Here is a 23,093-nt window from a genome sequence, read left to right on the forward strand (position 1 = left end):
GCAACCTAAAAAGAATGGCTTAGGCATGGGGATTTCCTTCACATCCTCTGTGGTGAAGACCGATACAAAGAATTCATTTAGCATCTCCGCAATGGCTTTGTCTTCCTTGAGTGCTTCGATCATCCAGTGGCCCCACTGATTGTTGGCAGGCTTCCTGCCTGATGTACTTAAAAACAATTTGCTGTTAGTTTTTGTGTGTGTTGCTAGTTGCCCTGCAAATTATTTTTTGGCCTGTCTAACTCTACTTTTACACTTGACTTGCCAGAGTTTATGCTCCTTTCTATTTTCCTCTGTAGTATTTGAGTTGCAATTTTTAAGTGATGTCTTTTTGCCTCTAATTATTTCTTTTACTCTGTTGTTTAGCCAATGTTGGGGGGGGTTTTTTTTGATCCTCTTAAAAATATTTGGGGTATACATTTAGTTTGAGCCTCTGTTATGGTGTTTTTAAAGTTTCCATGCAGCTTTTAGGCATTTCACTCTTGTGAGTGTTCCTTTTATGTTCCCTTTAAGTAGCTTCCTCATTTGTGTGTAGTTCCCCTTTTTGAAGTTAAATGCTACTATGGTGCATTTCTTTGGTATTTCTCTCCCTACAAGGATGTTAATTTCATTACATTATGGCAGCTATTACCAAGCTGCTCAGCTATATTCACCTCTTGGCCCAGATCCTGTGACCACTTAGCACTAAATCAAGAATTGCCTCTCATAGACTCATAGACTCATAGACTTTAAGGTCAGAAGGGACCATTATGATCATCTGGTCTGACCCCCTGCATGCTGCAGGCCATAAAACCGTCCCTACCTCTTCCCTGGACTCTGCTGTTGAAGTCCCCAATCCTGTTTTTAGTGACTTCAATCGGCAGAGACCCTCCTGCTAGCGATCCCTGCCCCATGCTGCGGAGGAAGGCGAAAAACCTCCAGAGGCTCAGCCAATCTGCCCTGGAGGAAAATTCCTTCCCGACCCCAAATATGGCGATCAGTAAGACCCCGAGCATATAGGCAAGAGTTTCCAGCCTGACCCCTGTTAGCCATTTTACTATTTACCTACCATTGCTTGGTTTTCCTTGACCACTATGTTTTACCATTAAACCATTCCCTCCATAAACTTATCTAACTTAATCTTAAAACCAGACAGGTCCGTCGCCCCCACCGTTTCCCTCGGAAGGCCGTTCCAATATTTCACCCCTCTGACGGTCAGAAACCTTCGTCTAATTTCAAGCCTGAACTTCCCCACGGCCAGTTTATATCCATTCGTTCTCGTATCCACATTAGTACTAAGCTGGAATAATTCCTCTCCCTCCCTTGTATTAATCCCTCTAATATATTTAAAGATAGCAATCATATCCCCCCTCAGCCTTCGCTTTGTCAGACTAAACAACCCAAGCTCCTCTAGTCTCCTTTCATACGACAGGTTTTCCATTCCTCTGATCATCCTAGTGGCCCTTCTCTGCACCCGTTCCAGTTTGAGTTCATCTTTTTTAAACATGGGAGACCAGAACTGCACACAGTACTCCAAATGGGGTCTCACCAGCGCCTTGTACAACGGAAGCAGGACCTCCTTATCCCTACTAGATATACCTCTCCTAATGCATCCCAAGACAGCATTGGCTTTTTTCACTGCCACGTCACATTGCCGACTCATAGTCATCCTGCGGTCTACAAGGACCCCTAGGTCCTTCTCCTCTTCCGTTACTTCTAACCAATGCGTCCCCATCTTGTATCTAAAATTGTTATTAGTTATCCCCAAATGCATCACCTTACACTTTTCACTATTAAATTTCATCCTATTTCTGATACTCCAATTCACAAGCTCATTCAAGTCTCCCTGCAGAATATCCCTATCCTCCTCCGAATTTACAACGCCTCCCACCTTCGTATCATCCGCAAACTTTCAGCCCACTCCTGCAATCGGTTCCGAGGTCAGTTATAAATAGATTAAATAAAATGGGTCCCAAAACCGAACCTTGAGGCACTCCACTAGTAACCTCCCTCCAACCTGACAGTTCACCCTTTAATACGACCCGCTGCATTCTCCCCATTAACCAATTCCTTATCCACCTCTGGATTTTCATATCGATCCCCATGTTTTTCAGTTTAACCAATAATTCCTCATGGGGTACAGTATCAAACGCTTTACTGAAATCCAGGTATATTAGGTCCACCGCATTTCCCTTATCTAATAAGTCCGTTACTTTCTCAAAGAAGGAGATCAGATTCGTTTGGCACGATCTGCCCTTCGTAAAACCATGTTGTAATTTATCGCAATTGCCATTAACCTCCAAGTCCTCAACTAGTTTCTCTTTCAGAATTTTCTCTAACACCTTGCACACTACAGATGTTAAACTAACAGGCCTGTAGTTACCCGGATCACTTTTTTTCCCTTTCTTAAAAATAGGAACCACATTAGCTATTCTCCAGTCTAACGGGACCACCCCTGAGTTTACAGATTCATTAAATATTATCGCTAATGGGCCTGCTATTTCCCGCGCCAATTCCTTCAATATTCTCGGATGAAGATCGTCTGGTCCTCCCGACTTAGCCCCATTAAGGTGTTCAAGTTTTATTTCTACTTCGGATACGGTAATCCCCCATCCTGAATGCCCCTCTGTAGTGGTGCTAGTATCCCTAATACCTTCATTGGCCTCATTAAACACCGATGCAAAATATTCATTGAGATATTGCGCCATGCCTAGATTGTCTTTAATCTCCTCTCCAGCAATAGTCTTCAGCGGTCCCACTTCTTCTTTCTTTGCTTTCTTCCTATTTATGTGGCTGTAAAACCTCTTACTATTGCTTTTAATTCCCCTCGCTAGGTCCAACTCTACACGGCCTTTGGCCTTTCTCACTCTATCTCTACATTCTCTAACTTCACTTAGGTACATTTCCTTACTGATCCCTCCCCTCTTCCACTCTTTGTACACTTTCTGTTTTTTCCTAATCGCCCCTTTGAGTTGGTCGCTCATCCAACTCGGTCTAAATCTCTTGCTTAGTAATCTTTTCCCCTTTTTTGGAATACAGGCCTCCGACAGCTCATGCATCTTTAACTTGAAGTAATCCCAGGCTGCTTCTGCCTTTAGATCCTTTAATATGATTGCCCAATCCACTTCCCTTACCAGTCCCCTTAATTTGTTAAAATTGGCCTTTTTAAAATTATAAACCCTAGTCTTTGACTTAATTCTGTTACTCCTTCCATGTAGTTTAAACCGAATTAGCTCATGATCACTGGAGCCCAAATTGTCCCCTACTACCACTTCCTCAACGAGGTCCTCACTACTTACCAGAATCAAATCTAAAATGGCCTCCCCCCTTGTCGGTTCAGCTACCACTTGATGGAGGAACTGATCAGCAAGCACATCTAGGAACATCTGAGCCCTATTATTGCTACTAGCGTTTGTTCCCCAATCTATTTCCGGGAAGTTAAAGTCCCCCATAATTACACAGTTTCTATTAGTAATTACTTCTCTAAACACATTAAATAGTTCCTTATCCATATCCTGGGTCGATCCCGGCGGTCTATAGCACACCCCAAGCACTATCCCAGGAGAGGCTCTAGTAGTCCTTTTACCCAGTGTGAGTATTGCCCAGACGGACTCTGTGTTATCTATTCCATCAACTATTATTTCTTTACAGCTTATTTCACATACAATGCCACCCCCCCACCTTTACCTTTGTCCCGGTCTTTCCTAAACAGCGCATACCCCTCCATACCTGTGGTCCAGTCGTGACTGCCATTCCACCATGTTTCAGTTATTCCTACGATATCCGGTTTCAATTCTCGGACCAAGAGCTCCAATTCCTCCATTTTATTACCTAGGCTTCTGGCATTGGTGTATAAACACCCTAATGTATGTCGTTTAGCCTGTCTCCCCTTAGTAGCACTATATGATGCGGGCCTCCTTGTGTCCGTCCCCCCTGTCCTTCCTATGTCCAATCTCATCTCCCCGGCTATGTCTCCTCTCATTTTACTCACCTTTTCCATACTGGAATCTGGCGTGGAGATTAACTGTGCATCTCCCAACCGTCTCCCCAAACTTCCTAGTTTAAAGCTCTTTTGATAAGATGAGCCAGCCTCCCTCCCAGAAGTCTATTTCCTTCCTTACTCAGGTGAAGCCCATCCCGCGAGAACAGGTGTCTGTCCCCGAAAGCCTCCCAGTGGCCATACATCCCAAAGCCCTCCTTATAGCACCACTCCTTTAGCCAACTATTTATTCTCACAATCCTATCAGCCCTCTGCTGCCCTTCCCTCGGAACAGGCAGAATCCCACTAAAGATAATCTGAGCCTCTATCTCTTTGAGCGTCTTCCCCAGCCTGGCATAATCTCCCTTGATTCTCTCTAGCGAGAACCTAGCTGTGTCATTTGTTCCTACATGAAGGATTATCAAGGGGTTCTTACCTGCTCCTTTTAGGATCCTTTTCAACCGCAGGTCCACATCGCGTATCTTTGCGCCCGGTAGACAGCACACCCTTCTGTTCTCCGGGTCTGCCCTGGTCACAAGCCTGTCCAATCTCCTCAGTAAAGAGTCTCCAATTACATACACCTGCCGTCGCCTGGCAACAGTGCGATCTAGTAATCTAGTCTCTGATCCCTCTAGTCCTGACCTGTGTCTGTTCCTATCTTCCCTTATGCTCCACCTTATGCCTTCCTGAATCCTCCCGGGGCCCAGAATTGGTGCTGTCTCCATCAACTCCTCCCCTCTCTCTCTTGGACTAGCTGCTCTTCTCTTCTTCCTCACCCTCCCACCTTCAGTCGCCACCTGCTGCCCCTCCACCTCGCTATCCAAACACTCGAACCTATTCCTGAGTTCTATTCCCCCCTCACTGGCTCTTCTTTTCCTTGGCCTGCTTCTCACAGTCACATGCTTCCACCTCCCTTGTTCTCCCTCTTCCATTCCCCTCTCACCGTCCTCTACTACTGCCTCCTCCTGCACCACAGGGCATTCTACTACCGCCCCCCCTTGCCTGTCCTCCATCAGCTGCTCAAACCCCCGCCTAAACTCCACCAGAGTCTCTACCTGCATCTCCAGCCCCTTAATCTTTTCCTCCAGTAACACTATCAGGCGACACTTCATACACACATACCTGTTTTCCAGCTCCCCTGCTAGGACCTCCTCTTGTGGGTTCCAGGACTAGCTGCTCCAAGAAGCCGTCATTAATGGTCTAGAAGGATCATGAGTTGCTGAAGAAAAACTGTCCTTTGTCCCCAGACCTTCCTGCCATTCTGTTCACCTTTCTCCATGATTTTCTTTTCCTCATTTTGCTCCCTACCCTGGCTCTGAGTGCCTCTTTTCCCTCCCACTGTTATGCTGAATTCTCCTCGATGCTGAAATCTTAAATTGTCCAAAGTGAGTGAAAGGTAAATGACAGGATGTCATTTTAACTTGTGAGCAGATTATGTAAAATTGTTGTTGAAAGGAAGAACAGAATCAAAGAACAGTGTGAACTGAGTCCTTTTGGAGTAAAGGAATTACTGATTATCAATCTTTGGTATTTATATGGTTCCCTCACCATAGTATCACAATCTTTAATGTATTTATCTTCACAGCATCCCTGTGAGGTAGGGGACTACTGTTATCCCCATTTTATTGTTGGGAAGCTGGGGCACAGGGAGACTGAGTGATTTGCTCAAGGTCATACAGGAAGTTTGGGATGGAACAGAATTGAACTGAGATCTCCTAAGTCCAAAGCAAGAACCCTAATCACTGGATCATCTTTCCAATTGTGGTTTTTATCGTGGTCTTTTTCACACCCCCAGCATCTCATCCAAGACTTCTGGTGCCCATGGCATCTACCTTAATAGTCAAGTTGGAGCCCAGCTCCTTGTTCCAGATTGGCTGGTGCAAGCACCATTTCAACTGTACATATAGGGTAGTGCCTTTAAATCCAGGATATCTTGTTTTACATGAGTAGTAGGGAAGTAAATTTGGACTCATGGAAGTTATTTTCTGTCTTTGTACTGGTCATGACTTTCCATTCTTTCTATCCTGCTTGGGTTGAAAAAGTGCTGCCATCACTGAGTCAGGCATTGGGAGTTTGTATCGGCAAATTTAAATGCTGATGCTTCTTTGGGACCAGCTGGTTTGATGAATAGACGTGCAGTGGGGAGAGCATTGTTCTCTCTCTCCCCTTTCAGAAGGGCCCACGTTACCAAATCTATGAAGTGACATTAACAAGATACACAGGTATCCCAATGGTGGCAAATTAGTGGGCTCTCTAGTGTTTTAAAAAAGAGCAACTAAATAGCATTTCCAAAGGGCAAATCACATTCCATAAGCAGTCTCCTATCTGAAGCAGGAGCCCCTATCCAAGGACTCCTGTTGACTAGGTTTTTAATCCATCTAGAATATATAGCAAATACAGTACAAGTTTGGTTATGTTCAATGGCTGTTTATTATCTATTAGAAATGTCTTCACAGTCCCCTTGAGATAGAGTTACCATATTTATTTTCCTGACTTGAAAGGAAATTGAGACTAAAACATTATTTTGTCCATGCAATGTGTGCATTCAGGATGGTACTTAAAACATGTGATACTAAGATTAGCTAGTTAGAAGGTCCAGGAGCGAAAACTTGTAATTTTTTACTTGACCTGGAAAAAAGCATCATATACTGTTCTAGGGGGATGTCACTAACAATAGAAAAATTACTATGCTATAGGGTTTTGCTGTATATATTTCTTGTTTACTTCATGCCATCCAAACACTGCACTAAATTTGACAGTCATCACGATAATGTAGACTAATCCTAAATGTGCTTATAACTGTACATTGTTGTCTTAATACAATTTCTAAAATGTGGCTATATGGGACTATATCAAGTGATTCTTTTATTCTCTGTTCCTAAAGGCACTAAAAAGTTGAAATGACAACACATGGTCCCCAATGTATCATGGATATTTATACACCTCTACCCCGATATAACGCTGTACTTGGGAGCCAAAAAATCTTACCGCATTATAGATGAAACTACGTTATATCGAACTTGCTTTGATCCGCTGGAGTGCGCCGCGCCCCCTCCCCCCCCTGGAAGAGCTGCTTTACCGCGTTATATCCGAATTTGTGTTATATCCGGGTAGAGGCGTATTTAGAAGTTGCACAGACTGTGCGCCCTCTGGGCATACTTGCCAAAAATACTAATTAACAAATTAAGAGGCATGCCTAACAGCCATTGGAAAAGTTGTGTATCGAAGTCTGTATTTACTTCACCATCAAGACTTCTACTTGGACAACTTATTTGGACAACTCTGCAAATTCTTTCTCCCAGTATAATTTTTGCCAAGTTTTAGACTATTTATTTTGTACAGTAGAGCATAACGTTTTGAAACAACTGTTTGAAGATGTTGTTCTCATGAATATTTCAATGCCAAATGCAACAGGTAACTTCTCTTCTTGCAGTATGAGATCAAATATGATTTAATTTGAATCAAACAAACAATTTTGCCCCAGTGTATAAAAATCAATTTGTGTTAGAATGGTTATTTTTCCAGTGAGTCAGAGCCATTTTACTTCAGCATGCAGCCAATTTGCATATTGTGTGAATAGAGAACTAAAAATAAATCCTATATTTTTTCAGTAGTTGTCAGTCATAATGACAACCACCTACATATTGAATGTTTCCTTAGTTCTGTGCTATGAGGTTATAATTACAGGGAATGATAGATTTTGATTGATTAGAAAGACAGATCTTGTATGTCATGAGATTAGAAAGAGTGCTCAAAGGCATTGTTAGACTGTCTACATTAGATATTTTTGTTTTTAAAATTTGCCACAGTTGGTACCTCTGTACAGCTGAGGGGGGGGGGGGGGGGGGAGAGTGGTAGCGCTAGAATGGACTTTCTACCAGCACTTTAACCACTGTATTGTCTAATCCTGCTCAGAATAGGTTTAGATTATACACCAGCAGCTGGTGTACACTTGTGCTCCCACTCTTGGTACCACTGAAAGAAGCAATGGTGTGAAATTTTGAGAGAGAGAAAAAAATCTAGTGTAGACACAGCCTCACTGTGCTGCTCTCTTTGCTGCCATCTGAAGTCTGTGATCCTGATTGATCTCACCCTCATGTAAATCAAGAATCTCTCCACTGAAGTTGTAGTGGAGTAAAACCAGTGTAACTGAGACAATAATCAGGCTTTTTTTCCCCATTATATATCCAGGCTAATTATGGATGCTCATATACATTTTGCTTTGGAATAGGTAGTAAAGTTACTTTGTGAATTTACTGCAATTTAACCAGTCTTTTTGCCTTCCCCTGCTATAACAAAGATTTTGGGGTGAAGTACATTAGCCACAACATTTCAAACAAAGACAATATCTTGGACAAGAACTGTAATATTCAAGTCCTTTGTGTCAGCCAGGAGTCCTTGTGCATGAATTCACTATCAACTGTGGATGTGTTGCTAGGAAAACCTGATTTCTTCCCTATCCCTTAGTGTGAGAGGATGGCAATGATTCTTTCTCTATCAAAAAAGGGTATTTTTATTATTCTAAGTTATGCTGTCATGATAGAAACCCATGTTTCCAGTCGCTTTCTCAAAAATGTTCCTTTTCTGACTGACATTAATACACTTATTCTCAGTCCAAAGTGTAATTATTTTTGAATGGCCTAAGAAATTCCACTGAGCTGTATTAATGAAACAAATACTATATAAATATACTAAATAATTCTAAATTATTTCAAATGCAGTTTTTCCTACTCAACCCACTTTGTAATAGAGCTTCAAATTTGGCATGTACATAGTTCTCAGCGAGGAATCTGTGCTTTGTTGTGTTTTTAACAAAATAACAAATAATGAAGTGACTGCAAAAGTTGTTAAAATGGCATAATGTGCATGTTTAGTACACCATTATCCTTAAGGAAATGTGTCTAATTTAAATCAAATCTATCATATTTGTAATGCTGTTGGTATTGTAGTATAGATTATCCAGATACCCCAACTACAGAATTCCATATAGCACATGTGCACACATTGCAATAAAAAGCTGCATCTGATTGTGTTTTATATGTATGTAAACACAAACTACATTAGAAAAAAAACCAGTAACAGAACACTTAAAAGTAGGAGCCACCAGAATTAAGGGTTGCCTGTATATATGCATTATGACAGTCCTAATTACACAGTTACATACTATTGTTCCCACAAGGCCCATGCTGCTTTTAGTGCATTGACTGGACAGTGCTCAGGGAATGAGGCAGTTCTGTTGTTTTATTATCATCATTCAGTGTGTGACATCTATGCCTTATGTACTACACACCATCCATAGGGTCCCCCACCAATGTCTCTTAAGCAAAGTAAGCTGTCCTGGGATAAGAGGGAAGGTCCTCTCATGGATCAGTAACTGGTTAAAAGATAGGACACGCAGGGTCAATTTTCAGAATGGAGAGCGGTAAATAGTGGTGTCCTGCAGGGGTCTGTACTGTGATCAGTACTGTTTAACATTCATAAATGATCTGGAAAAAAAGGGTAAACAGTGAGATGGCACAATTTGCAGATCATACAAAACTAGTCAAGGTAGTTAAATCCAAAGCAGACTGCAAAGAGTTATACAAAGGGGTCTCTCAAAACTGGATGACTGGGCAACAAAATAGCAGATGACATTCAATGTTGATAAATGCGAAGTAATGCACACTGGAAAACATAATCCCAACTATACATATAAAATGAGGGGGTCTAAATTTGCTGCAAACTGCTCAAGAAAGATCTTGGAATCAATGAATAGTTCTCTGAAAACATCTGCTCAATGTGCAGCAGCAGTCAAAAAAGCTAACAGAATGTTGGGAATTAGGAAAGGCAGAAAATATCATTTTGCCTCTATATAAATCCATAGTACGCTCACATCTTGAATACTGCATGTAGCTCTGGTCTCCCCATCTAAAAAAAAAAAAGATATATTGGAATTGGAAAAAGTACAGAAAAGGGCAACAAAAATGATTAGGGGAATGGAACAGCTTCCATATGAGGAGAGATTAATAAGACTGGGACGTTGCACTTGGAAAAGAGATGACTAAGGGGGGATATGATAGAGGTCTATAAAACCATGACTCGTGTGGAGAAAGTAAATAAGGAAGTGTTATTTAATCCTTCTCATACCACAAGAACTAGGGGTCACCAAATCAAATTAATAGGCAGCAGGTTTAAAACAAACAAAAGGAAGTCTTTCTTCACACAACGCACAGTCAACCAGTGGAACAATTTGCCAGAGGATGTTGAAGGCCAAGACTTTAACAGGGTTAAAAAAGGAACTAGGTAAGTTCATGGAGGATAGGTCCATCAATGGCTATTAGCGAGGATGGTCAGGGACATAAAACCTTGCTTTGAAGTGTCTCCAGCCTCTGATTGCCAGAAGCTGGGAATGGGTGATGGGATGGATCACTTGATGATTGCCTGTTCTGTTTGTTCCCTCTGAAGCACCTGGCATTGGCTACTGTCAAAGGCCAGATGCTAGGCTAGATGAACCATTGATCTGTCCCATTATGGCTGTTCTTATGTTCTTATCCAATGCTGCACTGAATATGGATATTTTAATGGGCTTTTCTGTTGCGCTCATCACGGTAGTCCTGAGTGTTCACAAGCATTAATTAATTAATCTTTACAGCACGTCTTTTGAAGGAGGGAGAAATATTATTACCCCCACTTCACAAATGGGTGGTGTCAGAATCAGCATTGGAATTAAGTTCTCATTTGCATCCTGTGCCTAGTTGTCTAGAATATGGTGCCTCCAGGCAATTCATTTAATCTCTGTTTCCATGTTCCTATCGTTAATATGGGAATTATCATACATAATTACCTACCTCGCAGCGGGTACTAATACCCTTGCTTTATGCAAAACCAGTGCTCAGAGTGTTGACACTCTTTCATTTGTTGAATTGGGGTGGCATATAGGAAAGGCAATTAAAAACAAATGTGTGGACCAGTTGTCAGAACAATGATACTATGTGTGTGAGCTCCTTCTCTGGGTCAGCTATTGAGGAGGAAACTTGGACAGGGAGAAGAAACATCAGTACTGCATCAGCAACTAGCTGGATGCCACATTGAATGTGCATGTGCAGTTTGCAGAAATCTCTTTGTGTAATCTGTTGCATGAATTGAAGAATATGATAGAGTTGCTTAGGGTTACCATATTTTGTGCCTCCTAATGGAGGACACTCCCGGGGGGGCCGGCCCCGCCCCCGGCCCCGCCCACGCCCCCCGCCCCAACTCCGCCCCCTCCCAAAGTCTCCGCCCCCTCCCCTGCTTGAAGCCTGAAGCAGGTAAGGTAAGGTAAGGTAAGGGGCGGGGGAGGGAGAAGGAGGCGCGGCGCGGCCCAGGCTGGCCCCCGGCGGCTCCAGCCTGGGTCGGCTCGGGCCCTGGCCGACCACCCCCGGCGCACCCCCCGGCTCCCAGCCCCGCGGCCCGGCTCCCGGCTCCCCAACCCCGGCCCGGCTCCCAGCCCCGGCCCGGCTCCCCGACCCCGGCCCGGCTCCCAGCCCCGCGGCCCGGCTCCCGGCTCCCAGCCCCGGCTCCCGGCTCCCAGCCCCGCGGCCCGGCTCCCGGCTCCCCGACCCGGCTCCCGGCTCCCGGCTCCCCGACCCCGGCTCCCGGCTCCCAGCCCCGCGGCCCGGCTCCCGGCTCCCCGACCCCGGCTCCCGGCTCCCCGACCCCGGCCCGGCTCCCAGCCCCGCGGGCCCGGCTCCCCGACCCCGGCCCGGCTCCCGGCTCCCCGACCCGGCTCCCAGCCCCGCGGGCCCGGCTCCCCGACCTGGGCCCGGCTCCCCGACCCGGGCCCGGCTCCCCGACCCGGGCCCGGCTCCCAGCCCCGCGGCCCGGCTCCCCGACCCCGGCTCCCGGCTCCCAGCCCCGCGGCCCGGCTCCCGGCTCCCAGCCCCGCGGCCCGGCTCCCAGCCCCGCGGCCCGGCTCCCCGACCCCCTCCCGGCTCCCCGGCCCGGCTCCCGGCTCCCAGCCCCGCGGGCCCGGCTCCCAGCCCCGCGGGCCCGGCTCGGCTCCCAGCCCCACGGGCCCGGCCCCATGGGCCCGGACCGGCCCGGCACTGCGACCCTGGCCCGGCCTGGCACCATGCCCCCGGCCCCGCACAAAGAGGCCCCGGCCGAGCCTCCCGATTTTCCCGGACATGCCCGGCTTTGGGGGATTTCCCCCCGGACGGGGATTTGAGCCCCCAAAAGCCGGACATGTCCGGGAAAATCCGGACGTATGGTAACCCTAGAGTTGCTGAATTTAAAATATCTTCTGAATCTTGGAGAAAATAAACAGGTTAAGTTCTAAAGCATCTATCTAAAGGAAATTGTCTACATAGACATTCTTGGCAAGATATTTAGAAATTAGAGGTCTTCAATGTATTTAAACTCTGAAACCTAAGTTCCATCTGTACATTTCTATATTTCTACTTGAGAGTTGATTTAATTGAATGTATCCCTTGATACTTCTGACTCCATGTGTAGGTGGTAAAGTAAAATATTTGCTGTAGTGGTGTCCAAAGCATAATTCAGACTGTCACTTTATTAGTCTGCTACATTTCTTTATAAACCTACTTATTCCATTAAAATTAAGTGGTGTTGTATCCAGTGTGTGAAATCCTACTCACTGACTGCACTAGTTAAGTCCAGGGTTTATCTATTCAATTGAAGCATTGCACACATTTAGTCTTGTTTCTGTCCCCATGTTATCTAGGCATCGTATGATTTACCTTTTCATAATGGTTTACAGTGGGTTGGAAACATATTTTCCCATAAGTTGGCTCCAAACACTAAAACAGCTAAGAAATATTTTATCGGTGGTATAGACCTCGTTTTCTAACTTGTATACTGTATGTGATCTCTAAGGGCAAAACTATACCCTCAGATATTCATGTACAACTCAGGTTGACGTGCATGGAAGCTATATGCAAGTCTCTGAGGTTAGAATGTGACCCTTGCATCTGAGAGGCCACAGGTGTAGAAAAAGGGAGGCGAGGCAGTTGCGCAGGAATGAAGAGAAATTAAGGTTGTCATTTAAATTGAGGGAAAAAAACAGGGTATCCATTAGGTCCAAACAGACAGAAGCAGTGATGTAAGCCTGGATAGGTTGAGGAGAAGGTCATTTTAGCAGGAATATTCTCTCATTCCCATGAGGCAAGATTTTAAAAATCACCACCACTGAAGCCATGAGAGTGGATGAGCTTTTGCCTCAGGGATGGGGTGGGAGAAGGAAAGGGTCAAAAATAGAACCTTTGGGGCCATCAACACATTGTAGATGCCTATAGAAAGGGAAGGTTGCACATAGAGCCTTCCAGTAGATCAGCAGTTCCCAAACTTTATTAATTAACATTGTGTGTCCCCTTCTTAAAAAATTATGAAGTGAATTGATGGAACATCAGGGTCATGCACTACCAGTGGCACACATGCCATAATTTGGGAACCCCTGCTAGATGCCTACAGGAAGAAGGGCACATGTTATAGATTATATAAATTAATAAAAGGAAAAGAAAACTCAATTTAGCTGTTGCTTCTGTATATGTTGGACGTAGAATTATAGAAGTACAAGACTGGAAGGGGGCTCTTGAGGTCATCTAGTCCAGTCCTCTGCATTCAAGGCAGGACTAAGTATTATCTAGACCATCCCTGACAAGTGTTTGTTTTGACATGTGCAATACTTTTAAAAAAGATAGATATTCATATTTTCTGAAGTTACAGTATATGTAGTTAACATGGTGGGGCCCACTTGCCTCTCTTGAACGTCCTGGATCGAATATGTGCATACACCTGCTTTTTTTTTAAGCTTTGCGCTGCTCACTACTGTTGGCTACTGCCCTCGTCAGGTAGATCTTCGGTGACGCAGCCCTTCAGCTGAGTCACAATTTGTATGCTAATAAAACAAACCCCTTCCAGGGTACAAGTCCAACAGGGCCTATCCCAGTACTCTGGTTATAGCCCGTCCTGGGCTTGCTTCCCAAACGGTCTCTCAGCCTCTGCTGGGCTCTCTCTCACTTGTCCCTTTTCTGGTATGGAGCAGTGCCCCCAGGGCTTCCTCCCTGGGGGGCTCTTCACCAGTTATCCCAGCTCTTCAGCTGAGTCCCTCTTTACAATTCAGTTCACTCCCTTTCCAGGGAGTATCAAAAATTCCCACAAATGCTGACCTTCTTCTGGGTCTTTAGCCCTTCTTTGGGCTACGTCCCTTCTCAGTGCTTAAGCCACTTCCCGTGGGGGTGGGGGGGAACCCAGACCCATCCACTACTCCAGGTCCCAACTAAGGGATCCTATAAGTAGCAGCTGCCTCCCTTTACTGGGGCCACTTCCCCACAGCCCCAGTACTTTCATCTTCACCTTTATCTCAGGGCTGAAGTCTTTCTTGAGTCCCTTCAGGCATCCAAGAGCACCTTCCTTGGTCCCCTGGTCCCTGTCAGCAATTGCTCTGTCAATTCCTGCAGCTAGCCAGGAACACCTTCCTACTCCCCTGGCTCCAGCCAGCAACTGAAGGTGGGCTGTCCAGTAGCTCCTTTTTATATATGAGCGTGCTGGACTCTGATTGGCTGCTTCCCTGTAGCTGTTCTAGGCAGCCTGGAGGACTCACCTCTACTGCTTTTTCCTGGGGCAGGGTGTAGTAGGACCAGGAGGTCTCCCGCAAGGGGCCTCTGTGCCTAGTATTCCCCTTCACAAGTTATAATCTATCTTCAGTGTGCTTCATTGATACTAATTATATGTGACTAATATTATGTAACTTCATGTATATTTACATGTGTATAGCTTCACATACTAATACACAAGACATGGCTATTGTATAAATAAATGGGGAATTTCAATATTGAAACATACTAGTTCAGGTGCTACTTATAGAAGTCAAGTAAATACTATATTGCCACAAATATATCTACCATTGTGTGACAGGGTGGGGGGTCCCCATCCAGTGCAGCGTGAGTGCATGCCAGCCTTTAAGCTGTCTTCTGTCTCAAGACAGTGAGGCCTAGTGTATAAAGTCAATAGGCTTGCCCTGGTCGGCAGGGCAGGGAGGCCTAGTGGGGGTTGGGCTGCCTCCCTGTGGTGGGTGGCAGCCTGGGTAGGGGGACCTGAGCCCTCCCTGCTCTAACGGGTCCCAGCCCAGGGCCCTGGTAGTGGCAAGTGGACTCACCACTTAGTCAGTGGGGAGCCGCCCAAAACATACTGACTGCTTTAGGGACAATGGCTAGTCCCTCCCTGGGCTACTTCCTACCATGACTCGTTCAGTCCCTTGGTCTAGATGTCTTGGGGGTCTCTGGTTTCCTTGGGTTGTGCTGCTCCCGGGGGCTCTGACCTGCAAGTGGCATCCCACTTGGTGTCTGCCTGGGTCTCAGCACCTCCGGCTCCCACAGTCTGGGACTTTGGCAGCTCCCGGGCTGGAGCCTGCAGCATGTGTCCTTCCTCTCCAGTGGTCAGCCCAGACTGAGCAGGGGGGCTGCTCCCCTTTATACTAGTGCTACACCTCGAGCATGCCCAGTAAAGAGTGGGGGCATGGCTTCCTCAGCCCACAGTTTGGAGTTAACCCTTCCCCATCCAGTGCGGGGTGAGTGCACCCCATCACACATTGATTAGCAAAGCAACAGTTAATATATTTTATGCGGCTGCAGGGGCTGTCAAGTAATATATTGGGTATCACACCGGCTATCAAGTAATCTTGCATTATTAAGTGAAGGGACAGTTTTGGAAAGGATTGTTACAGGGCACTGCATTAGGAAAGTGAACAACAGCAGTATTAAAACTGCAGGTGTGTCTTTGTGCTCTGAACACAATAGAAGGAAAGATCTGGAATTAAAAGTTGAAATACTGACTGAAAATCTCACTATTTTTCTGATAAATTGACAGATTATTGTAACATGAAAATTTTATATATTTCAGGTGTGCTATCATCATCTGAGCTATGTCCAGTGCAATATTTGAAGACTAAATAGAACATTTAAACAGTTAATTTGTATTTTTGAGGGTGATACCATAAAATCAGAGCCTAATTTTCATTTTATGGGGTTTTTTGTTATTGTTTTTTTAAATAGGAACAGATGTCTCAGGTATTAGATGCTATGTTTGAAAAGCTGGTTGAAGGAGGGGAGCATGTCATTGATCAAGGTGATGATGGTGACAACTTCTATGTAATTGATAGGTGAGTGATTATATATTATTGTAACACAAGGGATTATGCCCAGGTGTATCAATGAAAATATATTTTTGCATATACTTGCAGTTGAATCAGACAGGTGTGTGCACGTATGAAAGAAAATGCAAAGATATTTTATTAGAGTTAAAGAGTAGTTGAACAGTTAGTAATAAAATGTTTGCAAGGGAACATGTCACTGGTCCTTTAATGTAATGTTCTGTCACAAAGACTATTTGTTAACTGGAAACTGATTTAATGTAACAAATAATTGGAAAAGATTTAGCATTCAATATTTGATTGAAATCTTATTACTAATACTAATACTAATACTTAATACTAATACTAATCTAATTCTCAATGCTGTTGGTAGAGTTTCTTGTTCATAAGAATAAAATTTAAATTTTCAAAGAATTGCACAGATTTTAACTACACTTCCCATGTGGGTCTAATACTTCATAGTCAGATTAATAGGTAAAATTACAGACATAATTGCTGAAACAGTGATTTGGGACCACCCTTTGTGTTGCTGCTGCTGTTGACCTTTGGTTAAATTCTTACCAAATCATCAATATAGGTCAATGCACTAAACTAGTGGTTCTCAAACTTTTTTTTTCGCGGACCACTTGAAAATTTCTGTGGGTCTTGGTGGACCATTTAATGATCTTTCCAAATCTTGTTTGTACCATTAGCTAACTATGGTAAAGCGCTTTGGATAAAAGTGCTATATAAAAAAAAGTTAATAAGAATTAACATTTTTTTGTTCTACAAATAAAAGCACACAAATCATATTTTAATATCAGTAGTCTTACCTTTCTAATGTGATGGATGTACCCTCTCTCCCCCGCCGCAGCAGCACCCAAGATGGGTCTGGGAAGGTGGGGGTTCTCTCCCTCTCTCCCCCACTGCAGCAGCCCCCGAGCTGAGGCTGGGAAGGAGGGCCGTCTCTCCCAGGCAGCCACAACTCTCGCGCTGGGGAAAGTAATCTCTTTCTCTGACTGCCGCAGCCCTGCACATCCCAAATTCTCCCAACCCCCTCTTCTCACCCAACTGCCCTCTCCCACCTACCCCCTATTTGTCCCCAAGGCCACCACCTCACCTTACATGTGCGATTTCTCCAGGGTCCAGGCACCTAATTAGTAGGGCCATGCTTGCGCAGCTCCACTAATTAGGTGGGTGGCCATTCATTCTGCTGTGTGCGGCTGCCCAGGCATGCAGCTTAGAGGGAACTATCTGCGGACCACCTGAATGGAGCTCGTGGACCACTGGTGATCCACGGACCACAGTTTGAGAACCTCTGCACTAAACTTTTACTACCTTCTGTCTTCAGTTTCAGGTAGGATACAATGATATAGTCAGGGCTATTAATGCTGGCTTCTAGAGAGAATCCCCAATGTACTCTGTATATATCTGAGGAGACTGTGACACAGAGTTGGGATTCTTCACTAAAGGATCCAAGTTTCTCCCATTTTTGGGGCTTATGGCTTAGCCGCTTCCTCTTCAGAAAGCTGCAGGGACTTCATTGAGTTCTTCCAGATACATGGCTGTGAGGTCTAGGTAACTCTGACCATCCGTCTACAAAGTCCTTGACTAGAGTTACCATATCTCAAAAATAAAAAAAGAGGACCCTCCACGGGCCCTGGCCCCGCCCATTTACCTACTCCTAGCCCCGCCCCAACCCCGCCCCTTCCCCACCCTAACTCCGCCCCCTCCTCCCTTCCACTCCCAGCCAGGGGGAAAGGGCTGCCCCAGTGCTACCGGCTTCAGGGTTTGCCGGGCAGCCCCCAGACCCTGCGCCCCCAGCCGGCGCTTCCCCAGTGCAGCTGGAGCCCAGGAGGGGAAGCATCCAGCCGGGGGCGCAGGGTCTGGAGGCTGCCCAGCAAACCGTGAAGCCGGTAGCGCTCGGGCTTTGGGCAGCCCCTATGCCTCCGGACCCTGCGCCCCCAGCCGGGCACTTCCCCTCCCAGGTTCCGGCGGCGCAGGGTCCGGAGGCACGGGGGCTGCCCGAAGCCGGTAGCGCTCGGGCAGCCCGGCTCTTAAACAGAGCCGAAGAGGAGCAGAGCCTCCCAGCGCGGTGGCTCTGTGTAACTGACACCGTGTCAGTTACACAGAGCCGAAGAGGAGCAGAGCCGCTGCGGCTGGAGGCTCTGCTCCTCTTCGGCTCTGTTCAAGAGCCGGGCTGCCCGAGCATTACCGGCTTCCGGCAGCCCACGTGCCTCCAGACCCTGCGCCTCCGGAGCCCGGGCGGGGAAGTGTCCGGCTGGGGGCGCAGGGTCTGGAGGCACGGGGGCTGCCCGAAGCTGGTAGCTCTCGGGCAGCCCGGCTCTTAAACAGAGCCGAAGAGGAGCAGAGCCTCCCGGCGCGGCGGCTTTGCTCCTCCCCGACTCTTCGGCTCTGTTTAAGAGCCAGGCTGCCCGAGCGCTACCGGCTTCGGCCAGCCCCCTTGCCTCCGGACCCCAGCCGCCAGCCGGGCACTTCCCGTCCCGGGCTTCGGCGGCACAGGGTCTGGAGGCACGGGGCTGCCCGAAGCCGATAGCGCTCGGGCAGCCCGGCTCTTAAACAGAGCCGAAGAGTCGGGGAGGAGCAGAGCTGCCATTTTCCCGGACATGTTCGGCTTTTTGGCAATTCCCCCCGGACAGGGGTTTGAGTGCCGAAAAGCCGGACATGTCCGGGAAAAAGAGGACGTATGGTAACCCTATCCTTGACCATGAAGGGAAAGGAATTGTAGAGACATATGCATTCCATTTCAGCTACTTCCAAAAAGAAAGGCTATAAATATTTGGCACTGAACAGGCTAATGACACAGCATCAGAGAGGGTGGCTGTCATATTTTACTTCTTTCTCAGAGCAACAACTATCGATAAATATTTTTGTGGGCTTGTTTTGATGTTTAAAGTTAAAACTTTATATTAGATGAGTATACAATATTTTTATTTTGCATTTGTTACTCTTTAGATAAGGACTCACAGTATGTTTTGCCACCATTTTCACTAATGCAACTGTACATTGCAATATATCAATTACTGTTTTAAAAACATTTTACATGTGAAAGAACTTTTACATTTTTAAATTAATTTAATCACAGAAGCATAGTTTTCAGAAACCATTTCTTTGTGAGGACTTTGTAGATTACAGTTTCATGGTTAAAAAGAAATTGTTAAATAATTTAGGCTCAAAATGTGTTCATCTTTATTTTTTAATAATTGCCATTTTGATTTTATTTATATGTAATTTATAATTGTAATTCCAATTCTGATTTTTTTTTTTCAATTGCAAAGTTACCATGTCCTTACAAAGAAGTAGCAACTGTCCCCCTTAAAATAGCCACCATTTCTAGGGCATACACAAATAAGTGAGATGACCCTGCAAGCTACTCAGTATCATTTAACTGAACAAAATTTATATTTCCAGAGCAGTACCATCAGTGTAATGCATGGTGCATAATCAACTTGGTAAACTAAACAAACAAGGTAGTAAACTAAACCAGCTAACTGCTCAGTAAAGAACACGGGGGAGTGGAAAGGGTGGATGTTTACTCACCGTATTTGTGTATTTTGTTAACAGAGGAACATACGACATTTATGTAAAATGTGACGGTGTTGGGAGGTGTGTTGGTACCTATGATAACCGTGGAAGTTTTGGTGAGTTGGCCTTAATGTACAATACACCCAGAGCAGCTACCATAATTGCTACATCTCCTGGTGCTGTATGGGGTTTGGTAAGTGAAATGTTTGTTTGAATGTATTTTTCATTAAAACATTTTTGTCTTTATATAAAATAATTTAAAATTGTATAGCTGTATCTACAGCTATTTGAAATTGAAAAATTGTCTTATAATTGGAAATGTATCATTAGGATAGAAGCCTTTTAAAACTTGCAGAAAAATCCTGGGCAAATACTGTCTTTTCTCAGACCCTGAACATATGCTTTAAGCAAACTTGAATATTAGAATGGCAATTTGATATAAGAACCACAACAAAAGTAATTTTGGGAAATACCTCAATAACTTTCAGAGCTTAGTTATCATGTTTCCAACTGTAAGAGACATGGCAATTATTTTGCCAAATAGTAAATATTTTCTTAGATCTCAAAAAACATGAATGCATTTGGCTACAGTATAAAAAAATCCACATGATGCTATTTGTTAAGCTTACTATATCTGGAATCTGCACAATAGGTACTTTGAGAAAGCTGTTCTACTTCAAGGCTTATATGTTGGTCTGGTACTTGATTCCAAGGTGCCAATTCAGAGCAGTCCTTGGTGTAGGGGAGCATAGGTGGCTTTCTGCCACCTTGATCCCTTAGACTGCTGAGCTTTCTACATAACTTGGAGCAGCCTGAATGATGCTCTAAATTGCAATGGATTTTAATGGCCACCCAGGGCCATTGTACTAGTGGGATTACAGTGCATTCCAGCCACATCCCCTTGAATTGGGTGGTGTGAGAACAAGAGAGAATGACACACAGTTGGGTACCCCATCTTTCTGCTTATTGTCCCACACCAGGAAATTCCCTTTGCCCACATAGGGCAGTTTTATGGCCCCTTTGTGCTGCTGAAGTGGTGCCAAGGATCTGGTCCCATTGTTTGGTTTAGCTAACATGAAGCTCGTTACTTGAAATAAATGTGCTGAGAACTGTGGGATGAAATGATTTAACTGCAACATTTCTGAGATGATTTTTTAATCATCTGAAATTATATATTTTGTTTTCCTGGAGTCATTTACTCCAAACTTGTCATACAAAGCTAATATATGTTGGTAATAAACATAGTCTGCAATTGAACCTGAAAGGTTAGGCAGCATGGGTAGGATCCATGAAGGGACTTGGTCGTTGCAGTGTGGAACGTCATGGTGCCTTATTTTTGGGTGCCTAGAAAATTACAGGAACCACACTGTGATCCACAAGCGAACTTAAGTGCAAGGCTCCCTGTACAATGAAAGGGGAGGGATAGTCCCCTTAGAACGTGATCCATAAAAGCCAGCACGTTATGTGAGAAACAGCCTAAGCTAGCCAGAGAGAGATGCCAATGAGAGGGGTGTGTACTAAGCCCCACCCCTCTCTCAGGGTACATCTACACTACAGGGGGGAGTCGATTTAAGATACGCAAATTCAGCTACGTGAATAGCGTAGCTGAATTCGACGTATCGCAGCCGACTTACCCCATTGTGAGGACGGCGGCAAAATCGACTTCTGCGGCTTTCTGTCGGCGGCGCTTACTACCACCTCCGCTGGTGGAGTAAGAGCGCCGATTCGGGGATCGATTGTCGCGTCCAGACGGAACACGATAAATCGATCCCCGAGAGGTCGATTTCTACCCGCCGATTCAGGCGGGTAGTATAGACCTAGCCTCAGAGATAGGTGTCTAAGTCCAGACTTCAGGGGTATGCCTATCTTTGCTTAGCGATCCAGGACCGGGAATCCCTCTCTTGGAGTCAGGCAGCTAAGGTGCCTGTTGCAGGAATGAGTTAGGTGCTTGCCTTGCGCCACACAAAATGGGGGTGGTGCCTAACTTGTAGCCCAGTGGTTAGCGCACTCACTGGGGCTGAGATGTGGGAGACCCAGGTTCAATTTTCCCCTCTCTGCCAGAGGGGAGAAAAAATTTGAACACAGGTTTCTCACCTCTTGGGAGAGTGCTCTAACCACTGAGCTGTGGGATATTCTGATGTGGCTCTCTCTTGTTGAAGCTGTTCCATTGTGGATAAATAATGAAAGAGTTTTTGGAGTAGAGGGACTGCACCCTGGATCTCCTGCCTCCCAGGTGAGTGCTCGAACCACTGAATTAAAAGTTATACGGTGGGCACCATCATCTCCACCTCCTACTCCTCTGGTAGCTGGATTTTTAATGGGATCTGATCCAGTTGGTGGCCTGTGAGCATGCCTACTGGATCAGGACCCACATGCAACTTAGGTGGATGAGCACCTATCTTCCCCTGGTTTGGGGGGCTGGGCTAGGTGGGGTTAGGCATCCGGATATACATGCCCAGAGGCAGAAATAGAGGCACCAAGGGAACTTTTACTTGAAAAATAGACACTGAGTTTAGGCACCTAGAGAATTTTGTGGATTGCAGTGGATCCAGAACTGGGACTTCGGCACCTCAAGCTGGAGCTTAGGTACTTAAGTATCTTTGTGAGTTTGGGTCTTTGTGTCTGGTTCCTAAACCTGTATTAGGTGGAATGTTGGTTCGAAAAAGAAAGGTAAACAGCCAATCTGCCTCAAAAATATAAAATCATAGAAATCTGAATAGGAGTCAAAAATTGAACCTTTTTATGGTCTGAAAGACTAACTAATTCTCTGTACTTAGTTAAGAAGGCTGGCTTGGAATGCCCTAACATTTAGTTGGATTACACAGACATTATTCATCCTTCTGAATTTGTAACTAAAACAAGATCTTAAAGGGATACTTAAAATCATCTTAAAAATTACATTTCCACCTGAAAGTGTTGTAATTGCTATTGTTACAAGTAACAATATAAGATTACTAGAGCTGAAACTGATTGCGGGGTGGGGAGGAGAAATCACTTTTCAGTTTCTCATTTGTTGATTCATCAGCAGTTTGGGTTGAGTCAGTTTCAGTTTTGTTGATGTCCATTTGTATTTCCTATCTCATGTGTCTTGTTTGGGGGCAGTTTGTGTATATGCTCTTTCCTGGGCAGGCAAGAAGGCCAGTAACTGCTGCTGCACAGCTGAATCTGAAACTCAATAGGCAGCAGCTGTGCACAGAAGTAGGCAGGTGAGGAGGAGCGGGCACCACAATGTTTGGTGTTGCTCTCGGCCTGCCCAAAAAATCCTTGCAAACATCACCAAGGAAGATGAATTTTTAAGTGGAATAAAAAGATGGGCAAGAGATTTGATTTCAAAGATCTCTTATCAGAAAAATCAGTTATTTGAAATGATACAATTTAAAATATCAAATTTATTATGCCCCTTTTAATAGAAGGCCTCACTGAATAGGGTTACCATTCCCCCGGATTCCCCCGGACATGTCCGGCTTTTTGAGCTAAAAATAGCGT

General features: G+C 45.2%; 1 protein-coding gene across 2 annotated transcripts in view; it reads left to right on the plus strand.

Moving 5' to 3' along the window:
* PRKAR2B (protein kinase cAMP-dependent type II regulatory subunit beta) overlaps positions 1–23,093 on the plus strand; it is a 197,309-nt gene that overhangs the window by 165,291 nt on the left and 8,925 nt on the right. For both annotated transcript variants that reach the window (XM_054018539.1, XM_054018549.1), the window contains exons 5-6: positions 15,985–16,091; positions 19,647–19,800. In XM_054018539.1, coding sequence (XP_053874514.1) covers positions 15,985–16,091; positions 19,647–19,800 — 261 coding nt within the window. The remainder of the gene's footprint in view (positions 1–15,984; positions 16,092–19,646; positions 19,801–23,093) is intronic.

The sequence above is a fragment of the Malaclemys terrapin genome, chromosome 1 (genome assembly GCF_027887155.1).
Source record: "Malaclemys terrapin pileata isolate rMalTer1 chromosome 1, rMalTer1.hap1, whole genome shotgun sequence".
Classification (NCBI taxonomy): Eukaryota; Metazoa; Chordata; order Testudines; family Emydidae; genus Malaclemys; species Malaclemys terrapin.